Source organism: Leuciscus leuciscus (genome assembly GCF_965113295.1).
Source record: "Leuciscus leuciscus genome assembly, chromosome: 9".
NCBI lineage: Eukaryota > Metazoa > Chordata > Actinopteri > Cypriniformes > Leuciscidae > Leuciscus > Leuciscus leuciscus.
In genome coordinates, this window is record NC_138733.1 from 31,162,290 (window position 1) to 31,188,502 (window position 26,213).

The following is a 26,213-nucleotide window of genomic DNA, read 5'->3' on the forward strand; positions in this document are numbered from 1 at the left end:
GAGGCAGAGCATCACATTCACAGTCCGCAATGTCATCCGAGGAGCTCGCACTGAATCTGCAGCGCAGTCTGGACACCAAACCCGAGTCACCGGTGCACACAGGAGCGGACGAGGAGAAGGAGAGACCCGCTCCCTCTCCCGCTGCCGTGAACGGCGACGCCACCTCTGAACTGACGGAGAAACTCAACCGCAGGCTGGACATCCATGACGGCACGACGAAACCCAAGCAGATGAAGGTCTTCAACCCCTACACCGAGTTTAAAGAGTTCTCCCGCAAACAGATCAAAGACATGGAGAAAATGTTCAAGAGGTCAGTTCACTATCACTTCATCAAAGCTCAACCGTTATTAAATATATTTATCTCAATTAAGATTTCTTCAGGTTAATCAAGTTATGGGTGTAGTGAACATTAATACAACAAGAGTGAAGTTTGTGTGCGTGTGTGTGTGTGTGTGTGTGAGAGAGAGAGAGAGAGAGAGAGAGAGAGAGAGAGAGAGAGAGAGAGAGAGAGAGATTTGGGATCATTGTGTTCTTGGAGCAGAAGGAATGATGATGCATCACTTAAATTAAATCCCTTATTGATTATTCTTGATTTTTTTGTGTATAATTATCTTTATTAGTTATTTTCTAAATCATCTTATTAAATTGATATTCCAATTAGCTGTGCTTTAATGACAAAAACTGTTTTTCTAAATATGAAATTACATTAAAAAAAACTAGTGTAAATTAAACGGATAGTGTTAGCATATAGTAATAAAATAAAAAAAAATTAATAAAAATCTATGCAGGGCACAAACTGTTGTGTTAAAAATAAGTGAATCTGAAGACCAACAATCATTTAATGACATTTAAGCCATTCGATTGTGATCAAAATCAGAAACAATATGGGGAAACAAATAGAATAATTATGAATGGAATATTAAACATGAGTTAAAATAATTCTCCCTTGCAGCTTTAGGGGAATTTGTATTGCAAACACACACAAACAAAAAAGTTAAATAATAGAATATTATTTTAAAGAAAGAATAGTAAGTGTAAGATAGCAAGAAATAAACATTCTGATGCTCACATTAAATTAACAAGAATTCTCCCTCTGAGCATCCTCGTACTGTGCCAAAATAATGTTTTTCTGTGGCGTCTCTCTCTCTGAACAGCCATTGTCCTGGTTTTCCTCATTATTTCAGTACAAGGGTCCACTCACAAACCCTGCGTCCCCATGGAACCCACTCCATGAGCAACAATGCCATCTTTGTCTGTTTGTGCGTGTGTTTGGAGGAGTCTATGATGAGAGAGGGTCTCTTTGGTTTCATACAGAGTTGTGAAATGGATAAAGTAAAAAAAAAATTCATCCTATTATTAGATATTTTTGTTTGTTTAATCACATCAAATTCAGAACCGGATCTCTGCTAGTGCAACAATAACAAGCAAACTATCCAGTGTTTGATGTGAGGAGAATCCTGGGATGTGTTTCACCTCAAAGACTTTGTTTCTGCTTGTCGACCTCTGCTGCCAGATCATGGTTTTGCCAGAAATATGCACACATAAAGATGTTAATTGATTTTTTTAGAGCATCCCAATGTTAATTTTCTTTACTGCAACTTTAAGATCAGAGAGATGATTTATTATATAAAATAGTTCTAGAAATGTGCTCTAGAAGCATCATTAACTGTGAGGTTCAGTCGACATGATTATATTGTGTTAAAGGAAACCAACCCAAAGTGTGTAGTGTATAAAACAATGATAACTAAGTGTGTATGTCCCGTAGGACTAGGTTATGTCAGGACTGCAAGGTGTGTCAGTTTAAGTCTTAGAAGTGCGTACTCTGGTTGAGCTGTTAATGACCTTCCAGAAACAATGTGTGAAGGAGACGAGATTACACGTTCAGAGGAACGATATGAAACGGCCTGATAAACATTCACATCGTCTCAGAGCTTTCTCTTTAAAATACCTTAGGAGAAATTAAAACATGAATATGAGAATTATATATAGTAATAGTATAGAAATCTAAAATGAAAATGGACTGCAGCTCAGATAGCACTACAATAAGGTTCCTTTAGTTAACATTATTTAATACATTAAAGTATTTTTTTTTTTTTATATTTGTTAACATTAGTTATTTATTGTCCCAGTTAAGAAACATATGTTCTAAGAACGTTTTGCTAACGCTCTGCTAAAGTTATGAAAACTTTATTTCTGAACGTTCAAAACGTCAAGTTTTTCAAATGTTTAAAAAATAAATTTTTGGGGGTTATACCAACGATAAGGAAACGTTTTATCACTTTGCAGACATTATGGGAACGTTGCTTCTGAATATTCTTTGAACGTTCTGAAACTAGTCGTAACTTTTAAAAACGTTAGATAAACTAAAACGTCTCAGAAGTTCCATGAACAATGTATAAATAATGTCTTTGTGCTAACGTTTGGAGAACAGTATTAAAGACCATATAACTTGGAACAAACATTATATTAATGTTACTGGTAGAACGTTTGTTCATAACTTTGTGAAAACCTTGCCAGAACGTTAGCCAAATTTCTGAGAACATTCCCTCCTATCTGGGATGACATTTGACTTTGATTTCGTTAAAGGTCCAATATGTAACAATTTTGTAATAACATTTCCGAAAATAACTTGCACAGTGTGATATATTTCCTCCAGTTGTGTACTTACAATATCTCAAAAGTCTCCAAAGATTTTTTATTTCAGAGAAATTCCGATTTTAAATAACTGTCCGTCCCGGAAAAGAAATGTCGCCTCTCAGTGACGCAATTTCCGCACTATCCTTTTTTTCCGGTGTGGACCATGTGATATTCCACCACACCGGAATATCACTTGATCAAATGCGGAAGTGGTGGTTATAGCGTTATAGCCATAGACTGTATGGTTATCATTGTTATTGATCACGATTACTCTTTGGCGAGTATTGAAGTGCCAACAAAAAGAAAGCGTCCATATTCGGATACACGCAGACTGTGTGACAAACGGCGGAATAAAACCTGGATAAATATCTGCGTTTTCGAGATGGAGAGAGCTGCGCGACAATCTTGGACTTGACAGAGACTCTGCTCTCGCGAGTGTATTGATATCAAATCAATTATTTTTTTATTGTACAAGTAACGTAATAGTTACAGTAAAGATGATTTTAATAGATATGAATTACAACACATGCCTGTACAACCCAACAAATAATTTGACAAATAGCTGTAAGTTGTAACGGGATAATATAGCATAACATTTCACGTTCTTTGCAGTTCATTATTTATGATGACATAAAATAATACGATCAGACATACAGGTAATACAAAAACGAATAAATGACCTCATCCGTGTTCATGATTCATTAATTCCATTTAGATACATCGCTAGATGGTGAAAACGCATTAAAAAAGACATCTCCCATCGTCACCTCCTTCATAGCGTCATCAAGCTTCGCCTTTGTTATTGTTGGAAACTGCGCCCTCTTGTGGTCAAAAAATATTACATATTGGACCTTTAAAGGGGTGGTTGATTGTGATTTCACTTTTTTCATTTTAAATGGTGTGTAATGTTGCTGTTGGTGCATGAACAGTATCTGTAAAGTTGCTGCGCTGAAAGTTCAACGTAAGCAGAGATATCGTCTTTTAAAAATCAGGAAGTTTAATGCCTACAAAAACGACTCGAATGGGACTACAACGAGATACTTCCCGGGTTTTATACGTAACTAACCCATGCAAAAAAGGGGGCATGGCCATATTTCTGCGGCTTTGTCGAAGAGGAAGAGTTATAGTGGAGAGCTGTAGCCATGCCGTCGAAAGTGTGTTATTTTCACCCAGCTGCCAGGTCTTCTGTGTTCGGGCTTCATACGGACGCTGTAGTTCGTCAACAATGGCTAAAATTTATGTTTGATTATGTTCCTGAAAATTTCAATCGTAATAGCTCATGTGCTGCGCATTTTACGGAATCTCCACGAATTCAATGCCGGATTCAACAAGAAACTGTTAATAAAACATGAAGCAGTTCCAACTTTAAAACCAGAGGCAGCAGTTGTTGGGCCACAACCTGTAAGTAAGACTTAATAATGTTTGCATGTATAATTTCAGAAGTAATGTTTTAGTTTTATCAAGGACGTAAACAAATGCCAGCGCTGGCTTTAGTAGCCACTTACACGTACAACGCGTACAAACATTTTGGACCTGAATTTGTAATTATGTACTAATTTTGTAAATGTATTTTCCATGTATATTTTATGACGTAATTTTTCGATTTGATCAAGAACGTAAACCAATGCCAACGCTGTTTGTTTATAGCCAGTTAGTTCGATGCTATTTTGTGTGTATAAGACAAACGTGTATAAAGTTCAAAAAATTATATGTAATCGCAACAGCAAACTTCAGCTGCTGAAGTTAAAACAATAACTTTAAAAAACGGTATTACTCAGTCATTTATTCAGTTATATTAAATGTTTAATCAGGAGAAAACCGTATCTCAAAAGCTAACAAGCAGCAGTAGCATTTTCAAGTAACAGCATATCGAAATTCATATATAATAATAGATTAGAATAGAATAGAATAGAATAATAATAATAAAAAATGTACCATTCAGAAACGTTTTGTAAGAGCCGAGGTTGCTTGATTCTCTTCATTGCCGCTTTCTGGGTCTGATTCTGGCTCAAACTGATACGGCAGTATCACACCATTATTTACATTTGACCGGAGCAAATGCAACTTTCGCTCGTAAAGGTAATGGGCGTGAAGTTTCCGGACAACATGCACTACGCAGTTTAGCCAATTACAACACACCGGCCCAACTAACCAATCTGAGCCCATTGCCTGTTTCTGAGGGAGTGCTTTCATAGAATCAGTAAGTCAACCGGTCGTTCAAATCATAGGCTGCGTTCGAAACCGCATACTCAATAGCTGTGTCCCAATGTTGAAGGCTGCATCCTTCGAAGGACGCAGACTTCAAGGATGCAGCCTATGCGTCCTCTGAAGGTCGCTCCATGGCATGAAGTTGGTTTGACGTTGGACGTTCGATATTCGCATATTTAGGGACCGTCTCAAAATTACATGCGACATTGGTATAAACGTTTCTAACTTCAATAGCATTTGAAGACAATGACTTACAGTCATAAAACCAACTGTACATTGTTCACCCAGGTGTCAGGTATGATGCACACCTTTTAGATTTTTGATATTTATGACAATAAACTGCTAAATCATATACAAATATTGTTATGTATTTCACTACTGTATGGGATCATACACAAAATATGACAATATTTAAAGCTCAATAGCATTTGAAGACAATGACTTACAGTCATAAAACCAACTGTACATTGTTCACCCAGGTCTCAGGTATGATGCACACCTTTTAGATTTTTGATATTTATGACAATAAACTGCTAAATCATATGCAAATATTGTTATGTATTTCACTACTGTATGGGGTCATACACAAAATATGACAATATTTAAAGCTCAATAGCATTTGAAGACAATGACTTACAGTCATAAAACCAACTGTACATTGTTCACCCAGGTGTCAGGTATGATGCACACCTTTTAGATTTTTGATATTTATGACAATAAACTGCTAAATCATATACAAATATTGTTATGTATTTCACTACTATGGGATCATACACAAAATATGACAATATTTAAAGCTCAATAGCATTTGAAGACAATGACTTACAGTCATAAAACCAACTGTACATTGTTCACCCAGGTCTCAGGTATGATGCACACCTTTTAGATTTTTGATATTTATGACAATAAACTGCTAAATCATATACAAATATCGTTATGTATTTCACTACTGTATGGGATCATACACAAAATATGACAATATTTAAAGCTCAATAGCATTTGAAGACAATGACTTACAGTCATAAAACCAACTGTACATTGTTCACCCAGGTCTCAGGTATGATGCACACCTTTTAGATTTTTGATATTTATGACAATAAACTGCTAAATCATATGCAAATATTGTTATGTATTTCACTACTGTATGGGGTCATACACAAAATATGACAATATTTAAAGCTCAATAGCATTTGAAGACAATGACTTACAGTCATAAAACCAACTGTACATTGTTCACCCAGGTCTCAGGTATGATGCACACCTTTTAGATTTTTGATATTTATGACAATAAACTGCTAAATCATATACAAATATTGTTATGTATTTCACTACTGTATGGGATCATACACAAAATATGACAATATTTAAAGCTCAATAGCATTTGAAGACAATGACTTACAGTCATAAAACCAACTGTACATTGTTCACCCAGGTGTCAGGTATGATGCACACCTTTTAGATTTTTGATATTTATGACAATAAACTGCTAAATCATATACAAATATTGTTATGTATTTCACTACTATGGGATCATACACAAAATATGACAATATTTAAAGCTCAATAGCATTTGAAGACAATGACTTACAGTCATAAAACCAACTGTACATTGTTCACCCAGGTCTCAGGTATGATGCACACCTTTTAGATTTTTGATATTTATGACAATAAACTGCTAAATCATATACAAATATTGTTATGTATTTCACTACTGTATGGGGTCATACACAAAATATGACAATATTTAAAGCTCAATAGCATTTGAAGACAATGACTTACAGTCATAAAACCAACTGTACATTGTTCACCCAGGTCTCAGGTATGATGCACACCTTTTAGATTTTTGATATTTATGACAATAAACTGCTAAATCATATACAAATATTGTTATGTATTTCACTACTATGGGATCATACACAAAATATGACAATATTTAAAGCTCAATAGCATTTGAAGACAATGACTTACAGTCATAAAACCAACTGTACATTGTTCACCCAGGTCTCAGGTATGATGCACACCTTTTAGATTTTTGATATTTATGACAATAAACTGCTAAATCATATACAAATATTGTTATGTATTTCACTACTGTATGGGGTCATACACAAAATATGACAATATTTAAAGCTCAATAGCATTTGAAGACAATGACTTACAGTCATAAAACCAACTGTACATTGTTCACCCAGGTGTCAGGTATGATGCACACCTTTTAGATTTTTGATATTTATGACAATAAACTGCTAAATCATATACAAATATTGTTATGTATTTCACTACTGTATGGGGTCATACACAAAATATGACAATATTTAAAGTGCAATTAAAAAATGATGATACAAAATATCTTAATATATCAAACATGTTTATTTGTATTCATTTTATTTCCGTCGGCAGCCAACAAGACTCTTTTTTGGCCTTTGACTCTTTTTTGGTAGGCTACTTGTAGGGAACTGTACAAATACCAGTGACCAATCCACAACTATTTGCATAGGCAGCACTTCCACTCAACCTTCTGAACTCTCTTGAACTTCTTTGGTGACATAGAAAGGCATGCCCCATGGAACCACCTCTTGCAGCGGTGACATTCAATCTGTTAAAAGATAATAATAACTTTATAATAATGCTCAGTAATCAATTACTTCATCACTCAATTCCAATTCAATTTTCTAATGTTCCTAATGTTCCTAATCTAAAGTGAGAATAATGTACTCATTACCAATTTTTTTTTTTTTTTACTATGAGCTGATTAAACAATAATAATTGTTACAGTGACAATGAATCAAAAACTTACTATTTTGTATATAGCTTATTAAATATTAACAATGTAGAGACTACAATGTATAAACTATGAATTGACTATACATAATAAATAAATAAATAAATAAATAACAAAAATTGTTGTTAATATGTATGTACTTTATTACTGTATACTTATTATAAAGTGTTACCAAATTGTATAATCAGTGCTACATTACCCACCCAAAATGTTTCAGCACCACCACTGGGGGGTTTTGAGGCAGCACATAATGAGCAACAATGTCCCCTCTTGAATACTGAAAACACAGAGTTATATGTTAGCTGTGTTGACAAATGGTGCATACTGTAAATAGCAAAACATACATTACCATATGTTTACTACTTAATTTTTACAGATCGTGTATTCCTCATGTAAAAAAAGAATAGTATTGTGTTACAAAGTGTGTGGTTTAATGTGATAAAACAAATCTACACTTTATGACAGGCGTTTTTGTACAAGAAATAAAAAACCTGAGCCTTTCAGAAGTTCCTCTGCCATCGTCAGTCGCATATGTTTCATTTGCTCCCTGGCTGAGTGTATTGCAAAATGGCAAGGGATACTTGGGAAAGCACCAACAACTTCTTTTGCCATCTACATAATTCAAGATAAGTTAAGGTTTTTTTTTATTTTCCAGGGGAGATTGTTTCACCACATCAGCAACACATACAAAAAAATACATACAAGTCCATAAATCATATTCAGTAGACTATTTGGATCATCTTCATGTACAGTGACTAAATTACTAAATGTAAAAATCAACATTTTGCACCAAATTTATACAAAACTGTTTATTATAAGAATTTGTTTTCACAGTTTATTGAGGAAAACCAACCTGCATTACAAACACTCCACAGCTGTACCCGTCTCGTTGTTTGGAATGGCTAATTAGTCCTTCATTCCATTTTATGTCCACCCAGTCATTTTTATTGAGACAGATTCGTCTCATCTTGAAGAACTCTCTAATGTAAATAAAGACAATCATTAACATACACATTAAATGTAAACAATCTTTGTGTTTGTTACCACTTTGTCGAGTCTAAACCACAGGTGTCAAACTCAGTTCCTGGAGGGCCACAGCCCTACAGAGTTTAGTTCCAACCCTGCTTCAACACACACACACACACACACACACACACACACACACACACACACAGACACAGACACAGACAGACACACACACACACACACACACACACACACACACACACACACACACACACACACACACACACACACACACACACACACACACACACACACACACACACACACACACACACACACACACACACACACACACACACACACACACACACACAGTTTTCAAATAAGCCTGAAGGACTTGATTAGCTGATCAGGTGTGTTTAATTAGGGTTGAAGCTAAACTCTTCAGGGATGTGCCCCTCCAGGAACTGAGTTTGACATCCCTCATCTAAATGTAGAGAAAGGTGCCAAATCAGTTTCTGTTGTTCTACACTACAGGGGATGGGGGGGATGTGTCCTGGATCATAGAGTATTTTCCTGATCAAATCCCCACTCTTCTACCCTATATTGTTTTGTCAATTCTCCATTATCCCTACCCCAAAAAAACCACAACAAAAAATAAAAATTTTTGTTGTTATTTTGATGTCCTGCACCTGAGCCCAATCTGGGTGTTTGGGCTGTGCATACCAGTTTTGGATTTTTCATTCTACGGTATATAACAAGCAAAAATCTAACCGAAATTTACTGGCTGCATGCATGGATTTTTCTTGTTCATCATGTCCCTTTGGGTCTATGACAAACACCTGGCTGGATGCTGCGTGGAGATACTGTGCAAGATAAAAAAAAAAGATTAAACTAAATAGATAATAGATAATTAACAGATAATAGATAACTAAATAGTTAACTAAATTTCATACATGAAACTGTGAAACTAAACTTCATTCATTCATTCATTCATTCATTCATTCATTCATTCATTCATTCATTCATTCAACTAATCCAGACTCTTGTGTGTGGTGTAGACACTGCCTTTGTTTGTTTATATTTGAATTATGATGGCTGGTATTTAGAGGATGTTCATAATTTAGATGAATTCAGATGAGCCAAGACTTCAAATACCAGCCATCATAATTAGAATAGAGTAACTATGTCTAATCATATAATGTATTAAAAAAGGACCATAAAATGTATTCACCAAAAACATCCAATGATTCTCGTCGACATTCAGGAAACTTATAATTCCCTCGTAGTCATAAAAGTCCACCTGAAATTTCATTGATACATTTCATTGTTTTATAACTGTCTTAATTTTTTTATTATTTAAGAAAATAAAAGATAAAGATTATGTTTACCTTTGATAGAATGTTTCTCCGTACTTTTTCTCTTTCGTCATTAATTATCACATTTGCTGTGTAGTGATCTAGTACATAAATTCTATGTCCCTGGTCACTGTTGTTCACTAACACATGCAGATGTACAGTTGATTTTATGACTGTAAGTCATTGTCTTCAAATGCTATTGAGCTTTAAATATTGTCATATTTTGTGTATGACCCCATACAGTAGTGAAATACATAACAATATTTGCATATGATTTAGCAGTTTATTGTCATAAATATCAAAAATCTAAAAGGTGTGCATCATACCTGAGACCTGGGTGAACAATGTACAGTTGGTTTTATGACTGTAAGTCATTGTCTTCAAATGCTATTGAGCTTTAAATATTGTCATATTTTGTGTATGATCCCATAGTAGTGAAATACATAACAATATTTGTATATGATTTAGCAGTTTATTGTCATAAATATCAAAAATCTAAAAGGTGTGCATCATACCTGAGACCTGGGTGAACAATGTACAGTTGGTTTTATGACTGTAAGTCATTGTCTTCAAATGCTATTGAGCTTTAAATATTGTCATATTTTGTGTATGATCCCATACAGTAGTGAAATACATAACAATATTTGCATATGATTTAGCAGTTTATTGTCATAAATATCAAAAATCTAAAAGGTGTGCATCATACCTGAGACCTGGGTGAACAATGTACAGTTGGTTTTATGACTGTAAGTCATTGTCTTCAAATGCTATTGAGCTTTAAATATTGTCATATTTTGTGTATGACCCCATACAGTAGTGAAATACATAACAATATTTGCATATGATTTAGCAGTTTATTGTCATAAATATCAAAAATCTAAAAGGTGTGCATCATACCTGAGACCTGGGTGAACAATGTACAGTTGGTTTTATGACTGTAAGTCATTGTCTTCAAATGCTATTGAGCTTTAAATATTGTCATATTTTGTGTATGATCCCATAGTAGTGAAATACATAACAATATTTGTATATGATTTAGCAGTTTATTGTCATAAATATCAAAAATCTAAAAGGTGTGCATCATACCTGAGACCTGGGTGAACAATGTACAGTTGGTTTTATGACTGTAAGTCATTGTCTTCAAATGCTATTGAGCTTTAAATATTGTCATATTTTGTGTATGATCCCATACAGTAGTGAAATACATAACAATATTTGTATATGATTTAGCAGTTTATTGTCATAAATATCAAAAATCTAAAAGGTGTGCATCATACCTGAGACCTGGGTGAACAATGTACAGTTGGTTTTATGACTGTAAGTCATTGTCTTCAAATGCTATTGAGCTTTAAATATTGTCATATTTTGTGTATTACCCCATACAGTAGTGAAATACATAACAATATTTGTATATGATTTAGCAGTTTATTGTCATAAATATCAAAAATCTAAAAGGTGTGCATCATACCTGACACCTGGGTGAACAATGTACAGTTGGTTTTATGACTGTAAGTCATTGTCTTCAAATGCTATTGAGCTTTAAATATTGTCATATTTTGTGTATTACCCCATACAGTAGTGAAATACATAACAATATTTGTATATGATTTAGCAGTTTATTGTCATAAATATCAAAAATCTAAAAGGTGTGCATCATACCTGAGACCTGGGTGAACAATGTACAGTTGGTTTTATGACTGTAAGTCATTGTCTTCAAATGCTATTGAGCTTTAAATATTGTCATATTTTGTGTATTACCCCATACAGTAGTGAAATACATAACAATATTTGTATATGATTTAGCAGTTTATTGTCATAAATATCAAAAATCTAAAAGGTGTGCATCATACCTGAGACCTGGGTGAACAATGTACAGTTGGTTTTATGACTGTAAGTCATTGTCTTCAAATGCTATTGAGCTTTAAATATTGTCATATTTTGTGTATTACCCCATACAGTAGTGAAATACATAACAATATTTGTATATGATTTAGCAGTTTATTGTCATAAATATCAAAAATCTAAAAGGTGTGCATCATACCTGAGACCTGGGTGAACAATGTACAGTTGGTTTTATGACTGTAAGTCATTGTCTTCAAATGCTATTGAGCTTTAAATATTGTCATATTTTGTGTATTACCCCATACAGTAGTGAAATACATAACAATATTTGCATATGATTTAGCAGTTTATTGTCATAAATATCAAAAATCTAAAAGGTGTGCATCATACCTGAGACCTGGGTGAACAATGTACAGTTGGTTTTATGACTGTAAGTCATTGTCTTCAAATGCTATTGAGCTTTAAATATTGTCATATTTTGTGTATTACCCCATACAGTAGTGAAATACATAACAATATTTGTATATGATTTAGCAGTTTATTGTCATAAATATCAAAAATCTAAAAGGTGTGCATCATACCTGAGACCTGGGTGAACAATGTACAGTTGGTTTTATGACTGTAAGTCATTGTCTTCAAATGCTATTGAGCTTTAAATATTGTCATATTTTGTGTATGACCCCATAGTAGTGAAATACATAACAATATTTGCATATGATTTAGCAGTTTATTGTCATAAATATCAAAAATCTAAAAGGTGTGCATCATACCTGAGACCTGGGTGAACAATGTACAGTTGGTTTTATGACTGTAAGTCATTGTCTTCAAATGCTATTGAGCTTTAAATATTGTCATATTTTGTGTATGATCCCATAGTAGTGAAATACATAACAATATTTGTATATGATTTAGCAGTTTATTGTCATAAATATCAAAAATCTAAAAGGTGTGCATCATACCTGAGACCTGGGTGAACAATGTACAGTTGGTTTTATGACTGTAAGTCATTGTCTTCAAATGCTATTGAGCTTTAAATATTGTCATATTTTGTGTATGATCCCATACAGTAGTGAAATACATAACAATATTTGTATATGATTTAGCAGTTTATTGTCATAAATATCAAAAATCTAAAAGGTGTGCATCATACCTGAGACCTGGGTGAACAATGTACAGTTGGTTTTATGACTGTAAGTCATTGTCTTCAAATGCTATTGAGCTTTAAATATTGTCATATTTTGTGTATTACCCCATACAGTAGTGAAATACATAACAATATTTGCATATGATTTAGCAGTTTATTGTCATAAATATCAAAAATCTAAAAGGTGTGCATCATACCTGAGACCTGGGTGAACAATGTACAGTTGGTTTTATGACTGTAAGTCATTGTCTTCAAATGCTATTGAGCTTTAAATATTGTCATATTTTGTGTATTACCCCATACAGTAGTGAAATACATAACAATATTTGCATATGATTTAGCAGTTTATTGTCATAAATATCAAAAATCTAAAAGGTGTGCATCATACCTGAGACCTGGGTGAACAATGTACAGTTGGTTTTATGACTGTAAGTCATTGTCTTCAAATGCTATTGAGCTTTAAATATTGTCATATTTTGTGTATGACCCCATAGTAGTGAAATACATAACAATATTTGCATATGATTTAGCAGTTTATTGTCATAAATATCAAAAATCTAAAAGGTGTGCATCATACCTGAGACCTGGGTGAACAATGTACAGTTGGTTTTATGACTGTAAGTCATTGTCTTCAAATGCTATTGAGCTTTAAATATTGTCATATTTTGTGTATTACCCCATACAGTAGTGAAATACATAACAATATTTGTATATGATTTAGCAGTTTATTGTCATAAATATCAAAAATCTAAAAGGTGTGCATCATACCTGACACCTGGGTGAACAATGTACAGTTGATTTTATGACTGTAAGTCATTGTCTTCAAATGCTATTGAGCTTTAAATATTGTCATATTTTGTGTATGATCCCATACAGTAGTGAAATACATAACAATATTTGCATATGATTTAGCAGTTTATTGTCATAAATATCAAAAATCTAAAAGGTGTGCATCATACCTGACACCTGGGTGAACAATGTACAGTTGGTTTTATGACTGTAAGTCATTGTCTTCAAATGCTATTGAAGTTAGAAACGTTTATACCAATGTCGCATGTAATTTTGAGACGGTCCCTAAATATGCGAATATCGAAAGTCCAACGTCAAACCAACTTCATGCCAGTTCCTTGGATTTCCTAATTGCGCAGCCAGGTGTTCCCGATCACCGCTCCTGGCGCCAAGCAACAGTGCGAGAGGACAGCTACTATCCTGATCATTCATTTTGATACAGTAAACAGCTATGGAGCCAGAATTGGCTATTGTCATTCATTTTTATGTTTTATATTTTACTTGAGGACATGGTGAGGATGTTTTAGCCCCGGCGCTGCCAGGTCATGTATTTTCGGTTTAGCCCTGTTTGAATACAAAACCCAATTGAATATAAAAAGTCCAGTATTTCTCGCGCTCGTCATTGGCAGCTGTCACAGTTGCCAGGCGACAAGAACAGTCCTTCGTAGGCTAGACCGGTCCGAGCGCGTCGGATGCGCCCTTTGATATGGGACGCTGCTGTAGTGAGCAACAATTTGTTAATATTGTGACTAATTTTGTTACTTTAATTTTCGGAACTGCATATTTCGTTAAGTATTCACTTACAAATGTGAAGTAACCTACTGAAGTACTTTTTTCCTCACATCACAATATGATTACATTAAACTACACAAAAGTAGCTATATAATGTAACAACCAGATATTACTGTATATTGAAAATATACAGAAGTAAAATGCAACATATACGCAGTAATGCAGTAGTAGCCTAATATAAATGCAGTAGTTATTAAAAGTACTTTTTTCAGAAAGCCGTCGATTGAATCAGCCCTGCAAACCTGTTGGTAGACAACTTAGTGGATAGTGGAAATATGCACTCAAACGCTCTGGAGACAATCCCAGATGATGTCCCACCAGCAGGAGGCCTTAGGGGCAGCCCATCCCGGTCCAGCAGCACAGCTCAATAGAGTCTACATCATTTTTTTTCTTATTTTATGTATTGTAAAATTAAATGTTTATGTTGATTTTGATATGTTTAACGTATTTTGTAAATAGTTGGAAAAAGTGCTTTAATGTAGCCTATAGAACAAATGATTTTCATTTACCAATTTTATTTGAAAAAATAAAAAGGTATAGAATTTGTTTCATGCAGAAAGTATTACTGTCATTACAAAAATAAACAATGTCCAGAACAATTCATTCTCTTTTATTTACACAATTAAAGTAGCATAAAAATAAATGTACATAATTTTTCTTTTAAAAAATAAAAGTGAAAAAAGTTAAACAAGAATATGTAGAACATTTTTCAATCATTCTCTCAAGAAGAGAAAACAGCCTGTCCATCCTCTCCCTTCTTTCCTGTGCACTCCTCGCCTCTGCCTCCCTCTGTAGTTGCATTTCTTCTCTGATCAAGTTCAAAAACCCGTCCTGTCTCGCCGCCTTCGTGCTGGTGCTCCTGCTGGTGCTACTGGTGGTGCTGGTGCTGCTGCCCCTGGCTCCTCCTCACCGTGGGCACCCACTACTGAACTCGGCCCTGGTGTGTCCTCAGGGATTGAGGCGATGAGGACAGGGGGGTTGGTGCATTGCCTCTGTCCCAAAACCTCATCCATGAGGACAAACCAGGGCCAAGTTTCAGCAGTGGGTTTCCCACTCACACTCTCACCTGTCCCAGGACACTTGCAATCCTAAAGGCAGAGCAAATGAACCATGGCTTGTTAACAACAACAGGACAATACATTTCAGCAAAGATGTGTGTATTACTTTTCTTATATATATATATATATATATATATATATATATGAAGAGTTCAGATGCAAAAGCCTCTAAATGCCATCTGAAATTTTCTTATAGAATGATCATTTTTATCAAGCTCGTGTATTTAAGTTCAGTAATTTCACTTAAATGACAATTAATAGGTAATCTGCATTGCCATTTAAGTGAAATTATTGAATTTAAATATACGAGCTTGATTAAAATGATCATTTTATAAGAAAATTTCAGATGGCATTTAGAGGCTTTTGCATCTGAACTCTTCATATATAAACCCATTTTTTCCTGAATTGTTCTCAAAAAGCAGAAAAGGGTACTTAACACAGAGGAGCAATCTTAAGTGCATTGTTAACACTGCAAAATATGACACATCAAGACATGCATACAAAATACTTAAGAAATCATATTTCTGTATACTAAAATTTGGTTAAAACCAAATAGCATGACAGCACTACAAAAACACATAAAAGTGAAACCCCATTGCCTTATTTACAGCTTTTCTTATTGTTTTGGGCTTTATTGGGTGAGTGATATTTCTTATAATACACAAGTGCAAATATTACAAATAGGTCGTTAAACTAATAACGTTATTACCACAAGTTTTGCCTAAAACTACATGATAAATGTAGCCACGCAATGGTGACGAAGGAGTTAAGAAGAAGTTTATAAGAAATTTAACTCTGGTTTCGCTAGCTATTTGAGTAAATTAAAACATATACTTACATTTAAATGTGAATTTGCTGTCCACCACCGATCTCTAGTCTCAGCCGCCTTTAAAAATAAGTAAATAAATGCTGTCGTCAACGGCGCGCAATGACTTATGGGGTAGAATAGGCCGCTAAGTGTCCATTTATGTATCCTTCTTTTCACGGGGAAACGAAGGGTGCATTTGGCGTCGCTTTTGAATCAGGGAAGCCTTCGTCGCGGCGCGATGACGCAACCGGCCTTCAAATACGGACTTCGGAGGATGCAGAACTGAGGCCGTTTCTCAATATGCGTTCTTGTCTGTACTTGTGTTCTTGTGAACTTGTGAAACGTCATCATTCGCTGCCCAAGTACTGTCCCAATACACAAGTTTGCATTTTGGCAAGAACAGTTAAAAATCCCGGAAGTGTTCTTGACACGCCCATTTTACCGAGGATGCATAGGTTGGTAACTTGTGTGAACTTGACGGCAGAAATATCCCAGCATTCATTTCGGCATTCGAGGAAGGAGTTATGTTTGGGTTATTTAAACCCGTTATTTAACCCGTTTAAACCGTTATTTAAATCGCGTTATGTTTGGGTACTGCAGACGGCGTCTGTGCGGGGGTATTATTGCGCAATACCAGCAAGAACACATCGTCTCAAACTGTCAGCAGCGTTCTGTGTGCTCGTCACCTTGTGAGTTCATTCTTCCAAGAACAACTAGCAAGAGCGTTCTCCCCAAGAACACAAGTCCGTTCTTTGCATTCTTGGTTTTGAGAAACAGCCTCTGAATTGGGACAGCCTTCATCGAGCCGCGTGACGCAATCGGCCTTCAAATGAGACCTTCCAAGGATGCAGCCTTTGAATTGGGACGTCCTTCGTCGCGCCGCGGTGACGCAATCGGCCTTCAAATACGGCCTTCGGAGGATGCAGCCTTCACTTTGGGACACAGCTAATGAGTAGGTACTTAATTTCAATAAGTACTTACTTAACGAGCGCTAAAAGAGTAGGCACTTTATAGCCAGATCTCGTTGAGTATGAATGCGAACCGGACATCTGCCATGTTGACGTTATCATGTGACCTACGGCTACGAGGCGTTATCACAAGAGCCACAACTTGAAAAATTTGAACGACACGTTTAATTCATCTATCTGTAAATATCTTGATATTGATTAAACTTGCTCATTTTGTGGCCTTTTTGAAGAAACTGCTGCCCATTTATGTTGTGAATACATTTAGGGTTGATTTAAGTTCTTATATTTAACCCTACTAATGTGACCCACCGTTTTATCCTTAACGATATTATTTATTTTTATTACAAAATCCCAAAATTGTCATCTCTTGAATATGTTGTTAATTTCTTTATTTTATATCCAAACATTTTCAGCCACAAGCAAAAATGGCTTACTGCTTTATGTTTTCCTCTTTTTCTTGATGAATTTAACTCTCGTTTCATCCCTCAGGCCTAGGCCTATAAATAACAAAAAATGATTTTTTTAAGTGTATTATAACTAATTATTTAAGAAAATATATATTAAGATATTCAACCTTGTAGGTTCTTTTTTCCTGTGTATAAAATCTCATATTATGTATGCAAACCCATGATTGATATATGTGTGTGTATATATATATATATATATATATATATATGTATGTGTGTGTGTGTGTGTGTGTGTGTGTGTGTGTGTGTGTGTGTACCTCATAACATCAGTAACTCAACAGCCCTACCTAGAACGGTTTTCTCCAGCGTGTGTAATGCGTGTGTAACGCACAAAGGGCAGCTGTGCGAAGATTCGCCTTTGGAGAAAACTGTTGATTTTATACTCGAAAAATGTAAGTATCATTAATGTTAAAAATTGATATTACCCCAGAATGAATTGCATTGCTATCCCACCCCAAAACATACAATAATAACAACGATAAATGCTGACCAATACTTAATTATATAAATTTTTACTGAAAATAATTCAATAAAACAAACAAAATGTAATGTATGTCATACGACATAGCTATGCATGAATACACTCTAGATGTGTATAGTGAACATATCTACATTTTCATTCAAACAATAAATAAAGCATTAATTAAATATTTATATTTTATTTACTGACAACAATGAGAAATATTAATAAATTTGTAAAAGAATGAATCAAAGTCACCATCACACAATAAACAAATGCATATACAAGTCAACACATGAAACAAAGCTTTATTCAAACTACAATCATGTATGTAGACTACAGGCACTGAACCCCACATCCTTCTGCCATCTCAGCACAGCGGTTCCCATTCTGTGGCTTTATTCTGATGAATCAGCTGACCACCAGAGGTGAGCCGTTCCTTCGTGCCTGAGGTTGTTGCGTGATGTGTTGTGCTTCACAATCTGAGGCAATAAGGGCAGGTGGAGTGATGGAGGGTCTCGTAAGGACAGGAGGAGTGATGGAGGGTCTCGTCCATGGCACCATCTCCAGGATTCAGCTCTGGGCTCCTCATCCTCAGTGCTCACACCAGCCTGCTGACATTTCAGATCCTACAAAAATGCACAAACATAACACAAAAAAACGGTCATTTTAACCGCACAATGTCATTTGATTTCAGTATTATTTAGAAGACAAAAACGTGTTTTTTTTTTTTTTCACAAATGCCGCCATCTTTCCTTGTAGGTCCAGCTCCACCACAAAAGCTGTGCAGCTAATGCACAGAAATCAAGAATCAGAAAAGTGCTGTAATAGCTCTGTTTGAAATTACAATAATTAAAATAAACTACAACTTAATATTTAAATAGTTGTTGTTATTTATTTCTGTAGTACTCACTCAAAGCCTTTGATGGCAGCATTCAGCTTCATGAGCCACTCTCCACTGGATAAACACATCTGTTCATCTGTCCCTGTAACATCCAGACAAGATTCACATTACCTCTGTGATTTATGAGCTCAACACTACATTTACATGTTGAGGTTGTTTTAACTTTTTATCCAACATAAATGTTCCTCAATTTATCAACAGTAATGGACAAATAAAATAGATAACTTATGTTTAGTTACTATATAGATTTGTTCTAGCACACATTCATCACTCAGATGTCTATTTCATGTTGTGATGTGCTCTTCTGCAATACTTACTGAAGATTTTCCTGTCAGATGTAAATAGACATTTAAAATAAGCATCTTTACGATGTATATGGTTTATGTAAATCCACTTTAGAGACGTAACTTACGTGTCCTTACTGGAGCTCCTCTGTTAACGTTATACATAATAAAACGTGTTTTTACAGCAAAATCACAACTATACTATACTGTGTAACGTCTTTACACCTTCAACAATTCAACAGTACAGGGCTCTCAAGTCTCACGCATTGGGCGTGAGACACACGCATTTCAACCCATTCACACGCTCACACGCCACACCTTGTATTTCTCACGCAGAGACATTACGAGGATAACGCCCACCAAGTTGCGGCGCTATTTTTTAAACCGTGAAACCATGAGTGAAACAAAAAAAAAGCCACCGAACAGCCAATCAGAAAATAGCATTGCTGTATCTGGGTAAGATTTAACACAGGCTCGTGCGTGCGACACAGATTCAGATGCTCGCTGAAGTAAGTAACGTAACGGTTACAGAAGAGGACAGCGGCTGTCACATTTTAAATGATTTACATCTCGCCGAACTAATTTCTACAGAGTACAGACTGATCAATGTGGGAGAAGAACATCCTATGTAAGTCATCTCACCATTGCTGGGGAATATGTGTCCAGACAGCTGGTAACGTTATGTTAACTAACAGTTTGACCAGACTATCACGTGAATTAGCCTATCTAGTCTGTTGAATCCCTGGTAGTTTTATCTTAAGTAACTTAGTTCACAAAGCAGTTGAGACCAACTTCTAGGAAGGACATTACCAACTTAAAGGGTCAGTTCACCCAAAAATGAAAATGATGTCAGTAATTACTCACCCTCATTTTGTTCCAACCCCGTAAGACCTTCGTTCATCTTCGGAATCACAAATTAAGATATTTTTGATTAAATCTGAGAGCTGGATCACTCCTCCATAGGCTTCTATGTGATTTGAACTTGCTGGCCCAGAAAAGTTATTAAAGAGATCGTTAATATAGTCCAAGTGACTTCAGTGGCTCAATCTTAAGTTTACGTACAACACAGAAGCGTTGCGCTAAAACACTACGTGAATTCACTCGAGGCCCACAAGGAAATCTGAATAGTAGAATAAAGTCGGGGTTTTTTTTTTGCGCACAAAAAGTATTCTCTATAATAATATATATATATAATATATAATAAGTATTACACACACACACACACACACACAAATAAATGCTGAATTAAATACATTTTATTTTATTTGTAAGAATATGTGTCATTTATGAGATCAGACACCCGTTCGCCGCCAAAATCTCACTCTGAACTCAGTTCAAAACTTGAGAGCCCTGAGTTTACTCTACAGTAGTTCAACACATGCAATTTTAACACAAGGAACCGTGTTTACTCACATTTAAAAGCACCCGCGTCGCTGATCTCTGCGATGTTTGATAATGACGTATCCTCTCGCGTGGCCTCCTGGGATAGAAGAGTACCCACGGATCAGCACTCAAAAATCTGTGTGGAAGCAGTAAGCCATCCGGGAACTTCTCGCCTACTCTTTTATGAATACTGATGTTTCGAACGTACTGCTTCCTTCACGTACTGTTTTCGCCTACTATATAGTAGGAAAGTAGGCATATTCGAACGCACTTAAGTCCGAATCTCGCGATAATTAATACGTCACCCAGGTAATTCTCGCCTACTCTTTTGGATTCGTACATACTTTTTCGCTCGCCTACTCTTTTTCCCATATTAAATAGTAGGGAAGTATGCGGTTTCGAACGCAGCCATAGACATGTATAGAAAGGCTAGATGGCTCAAGGCGGAGTCAGCTGTGTTGTCACTTGGCGGCCATCTTAGGTCAGGAGACTGCGCTGCTGCTCCCTGCTGCTGTGGACGGAAGGTGAGTGACATACGCCAACTAAAATGCTCGTAACTTGCTGAATTCTTGACGGATTTACAAACGGTTTGGTTTATTACAAACCTTATTAACGTGGCTATGATTTGTGCTGATGCCGATGTTTATGTGTATAATTTTTCACAAGTATGCAGTTAAATAGCCGCATCCCTGACGTTTATGACACACCAAGCCGTTTGAAAATCGGTTGAAAATTTAGCAAAATATAGTTATTTCAGCACTACATGCACAATAGACTTTAATGTTATAACTGGACGAGCGGTCCTGTCCTAAGATGGCCGCCGTGTGACGTCGTCGGGTCCCATTGGCTCTCAGCGCCGGTAAGCTATCTAGCCTTTCTATACATGTCTATGGTTCAAATGACAGAGGAGAAAGCGGCTTACAATAAAGGTGAAATTTATGAAAAATAAGACTTTAAAAAAACAAAAAAAAACGAAGACATGTTATATTGCACCCCATAAACACAATCATGCAAAGAAAAAAAGCAGTAAACCACCCCTTTAAGTCTCTTGAGCAGAGTTTGAGATGTTTTTGAGATCCCTTTTTAATCATGTGAGGTTATTGTGATTTTCTTATTTTTTTCTCTCTCTCTCTTGTGGAAAATCTGTGACGCATTCAACTTTCTCCATTTTGCTGTCTAGGAGAATAAAATGGCCTCTCATTCATGATTTTCTTTCCTCTGCGGAGAGGGAGAGAAGGAGAGATGAGACGATGCTCACCTGTACTTTTCTGCCACCATGAGCCTGTTCTCTCTAAAAGCATCACTCAAACCAAAATAGAAACACGTGCACACTCCTTCAATCTCAGCCTCTCCACTTTCACACAGTGTTCAAGACAAACTCTCTCTCTCTCTCTCTCTCTCTCTCTCTCTCTCTCTCTCTCTCTCTCTCTCTCTCTCTCTCTCTCTCTCTCTCTCTCTCGCACACACATGCGATCCTGCTGGTTGGTGTGGCAACAGCTGGGTGAGACTCTATAAATACTCTCCTCCGTTAGATCCTCCTTTTCCTGCTGTTTCTGCCGTCACTCTCTTCACCTGCGGTTCTGCTGGATATCTTCATGTCAACGGGCACTTCTGTGTGTCAGTAGAAGCTTGATATGATCAGGGGCGTAAATTTCATCTAAATGTTGGGGGGGACAATAAACATAATATTCCTAAAGAGCAATTTTTGAAGGGGACACCAATAATACAGGCAAAATTGTACTTTCTATGGATATGTGTACACAGAGGAAAGCCTTACTACTATTATTAGTGTAGCTAGCATGGAGACCGTGCCATTATCCTTCTTCTCAAAGTTTCTCTCTGGTTCATTGCAAAAGCTGACTAAATTGACCAAAATATTCTTCATTGGTGTGCGAAATTGACAAAAAATTTTCTCTATATTTTCAGGGATTTTATCGATAATGATAATTAGACAATATTTTGCTGAGTGTGTTATTGTGCTGGTAACTTGGCATGTTTAGGACTGCCGACTCCTAAAGTTTTTGATATTCTTCATATTCTGTGTGGAGGTCAGTTCACAGCAGTGACAGAAATCATTTTTCCAATAAGTTTCAATAGATTTTTACCTTCATTGGCATTTTTACCTTTATAAATGTATTTTTTAAACCTAAATATATGCATGCATCATCTTTTGTGTCAATTTCATACATTCAATTAAATTTAATTATAATAATAAGACACAATAGGGCTGTTACCAATCAAATTAAATAAGTATCAACAAAATCTTTGCAATGGAGAGGAAACACAGAAGCTGCATTTGAAATGGCATTTAGATTTTACACAGACATAAAAAATGTTTTGTTTAAAATATAAAACGCTGAATATTGATATATAAAATGATTTAAAACATGAAAAGATACTTTAAATGTGAAATTAAAACCGCCAGTAGGTGGCAGCAATTCAGTGTTAATGAGTGAGTCATTGAGATTCAACTGATTCGTTCAAAACGCTGATTAATAATTCAGTAAGGAAATACCTCGTGTGTTTCTCAGAGACGCAAATACAGTGCTTTGGCTTAGTTTTGAACTATTTTCGTTGGCGAAATAGAGTTAAAACAGGCAATATGGTGTCTAAAAGCAAACTTTTCAATTATCAATTTATTAAATCACATTTATTATCATGTTAATATCTGGAGAAAAACTGCACTCTTTGTGTGATATTATATTAGATTAACTATATTAAACGATATAAACTGACTAAATCACACAGTGAAAGTGTGAAAATGTAAATGCGCACCCTTGTGTAATCTACACTACACATAGTGTAGCATATGCGTACACGTGTGTGTGTGTGAGGGAACGGTTTTAAACAATCTAGGTAAATGCACAGACTGTATAAAACAAGGTTATAATCGCCAACATAGCGAGGCGGACTAACGTTACATTGGTTATCATAAAAAAAATTGTCATGATTTATTAATAACGCAGCATAATCTGTATTAAAGAGAAAAGAATCACTTCATCCGAGGTTTAAAGTGAATAAAATAGCCTTGACTTACTGGAGTTCCACAACAGAAAAACCTTGTTCTCTCCCACTGGACTAGTTTGTTTGTGATGATGAGGTAAAAGGGGAGCAGGCAGTGGACCAAAGCACTGTGAGGCAAGGGTGGGGGACTCAAAATGTTAAAAAGTTTTTTTTTTTTTGTTGCCGCGTTTGCATTTTTATTATTTTACTACTTAAACAATTATTTTAAGTATATATCATTATATTATTTACAATACACATACTTTAATTCTATTTTTAGGAGGGGACAACCCTCAGATAGGGGGGGTCCTGACCCCCCCGACCCCCCCGCGATTTCCGCCTATGATATGATGCTAGAATGCAATTAGCATTGATAAAAGTTCAAAAGAAGTCTCTTCTGCTCAACAAGAAAAAACCCAGTAATATTGTGATATATTATTATGATTTAAAATAACTGGTTTCTATTTGAGTATATTTTTTAAATGTAATTTATTCCTGTGATCAAAGCTGAATTTCCAGCATCATTACTCCAGTCTTCAGCATCACATGATCCTTCAGAAATCATTCTAATATGATGATCTGATGCTCAAGAAACATTTCTGATTTTTATCAATGTTGAAAACAGTTGTGCTGCTTTATATTTGTGTGGAAACTGTGATAAATGTGTTTTAGACAAATGTGAATAGAAAATAATAGTATTTATCTGAAATAGAAATCTTTTGTAACATTATACATATCTAAACTGTTATTTTTTCATCAATTTAATGCATCCTTGCTTATTAAAATGATTAATTCTTAAAAAAAAAAAAAAAATCTGATCCCAAACCTTTGAAAAGTCACATAAATAATTTTACTAGTAAATGTGTTCTAAACTTGTAATCCAGAACTTTTCTCCAAAACTCTCCAACAACAAAGAACCATTAAAACAGTCCATGTGACTTTTGCCCTATATTACAGGTCTTATGAAGCCATATAGCAGGTTTAAATTATGATCAAAATTGTAGTTTCACTGATGATGCTCATTGTTATTTCCCGATAATATATAGAGATATATCGTCGTCATAAATGGAAAACCAGTACAAACTGTGTGTCATTAATAACAGAACTTTAATGTCAGGTGAACTACTCCTTCAAAGCTGTTTGTATCTGTGTGTAGATTTGACTCGGGTAAAGACGGCTTCATTGATCTGATGGAGCTGAAGCTGATGATGGAGAAACTTGGAGCTCCACAGACTCATCTGGGGTTGAAGAACATGATCAAGGAGGTGGATGAAGATTATGACGGCAAACTCAGCTACAGAGAGGTGTGCATGTGTCTTTTTCATGCTGTAGTTACAGATTTGTTTAGTCTATCATCATCCCTATATTATATGACCTATATTAATACAAAATTGTCTCTATTTGTACAAAATGCTGCAAATTCATTTTATTCATTTTGCACACATAAGTTGTATTGTAGCTATTAGTTTAAATGTAGTGACGCACATTTGTGAATTTGTCAAATATATGGGTAGTTGTGCACACATTCATAATTAGCACCAGGCCTATTCATTTGTTGTGGGTTGTGAAATGCTTAAAAACCGTGAAAATAAAGTCTCAATATCCACATTTTAAAGAAAAGACGTCAATGAATGCACATCTTCTTTGTTACATGTGATACACTAATACAAAAGAAAACATTTGTATTCACAAAAATGTCTCTATTTGTACACATTGCTTCACATTCATTACATTTTTCATTTTGCACACACAAGTTGAATGGCATTTGGTTGTGGATAGTAAAACATGCCTGTAACATTTATCAAGTTCATGGATAATTGTGCTTGCACTTGTTAATCATTTTGACACTATATTCATCCCATACTGCAGAGTTTATTCAATAAACTTTTAGTTGTGTCAGTAACTGAGCACTGGGAAAGACACAACTAAAAGTTTATTGAATAAACTACTTTGTCCAGCTCTAATTCAACAAGTGTTATTATAACAAAGCAAAGTCAATGGAAAATGACCAACATCTCATCAGCGAAGAGAATACTTTTTGTGCGCAAAAAAACAAACAAAAAATGGGCTCACTATTGGCCGCTGGTCATGTGTGTGATGCTGGCCAATAGTGAGCCTACGTTCTGACGTACAACCCAGAAGCGCTGCGCTGTTACACTATGTGAACTCACTCAGAGGCACACAGAAGAAAATTAATAGTTGAATAAAGTCGTTTTTTTTTTTTTTTGCACAAAAAGTATTCTTGTCGCTTGATAAACTTAAGGTTAAACCACTGTAGTCACTCGGACTATTTTAACAATGTCTTTACTAACTTTTCTGGGATGGCAGATATCGATTACCTAGCAGCTTATGAAGAAGTG

At 35.4% G+C, this 26,213-nt stretch overlaps 2 protein-coding genes and 2 long non-coding RNA genes across 4 annotated transcripts; 1 reads left to right on the top strand and 3 right to left on the bottom strand.

The window, feature by feature from the left end:
- LOC309506932 (EF-hand domain-containing protein D2-like) lies at nt 1-26,211 on the top strand. The gene is made up of 3 exons (XM_082180975.1): nt 1-310; nt 25,010-25,157; nt 26,182-26,211. Exons 1-3 carry the CDS (start codon nt 30-32, stop codon nt 26,194-26,196), a joined length of 444 nt encoding a protein of 147 aa, XP_082037101.1. The 5' UTR covers nt 1-29; the 3' UTR covers nt 26,197-26,211.
- On the bottom strand, nt 7,331-10,100 carry LOC309505815 (uncharacterized protein; the record flags this gene model as incomplete). Its single annotated transcript, XM_082179270.1, has 7 exons — nt 9,985-10,100; nt 9,828-9,896; nt 9,368-9,459; nt 8,481-8,607; nt 8,119-8,239; nt 7,831-7,904; nt 7,331-7,441 (listed from the first exon to the last, which is right to left on the bottom strand). Exons 2-7 carry the CDS (start codon nt 9,834-9,836, stop codon nt 7,331-7,333), a joined length of 534 nt encoding a protein of 177 aa, XP_082035396.1. The 5' UTR covers nt 9,837-9,896; nt 9,985-10,100.
- On the bottom strand, nt 15,108-16,460 carry LOC309506945. The gene is made up of 2 exons (XR_014208976.1): nt 16,415-16,460; nt 15,108-15,606 (listed from the first exon to the last, which is right to left on the bottom strand). It is a non-coding gene; the product is annotated as an uncharacterized lncRNA (long non-coding RNA).
- Nucleotides 18,562-19,912, bottom strand: LOC309506946. The gene is made up of 2 exons (XR_014208977.1): nt 19,193-19,912; nt 18,562-18,908 (listed from the first exon to the last, which is right to left on the bottom strand). It is a non-coding gene; the product is annotated as an uncharacterized lncRNA (long non-coding RNA).
- Nucleotides 26,212-26,213: the final 2 nt, after the last annotated feature.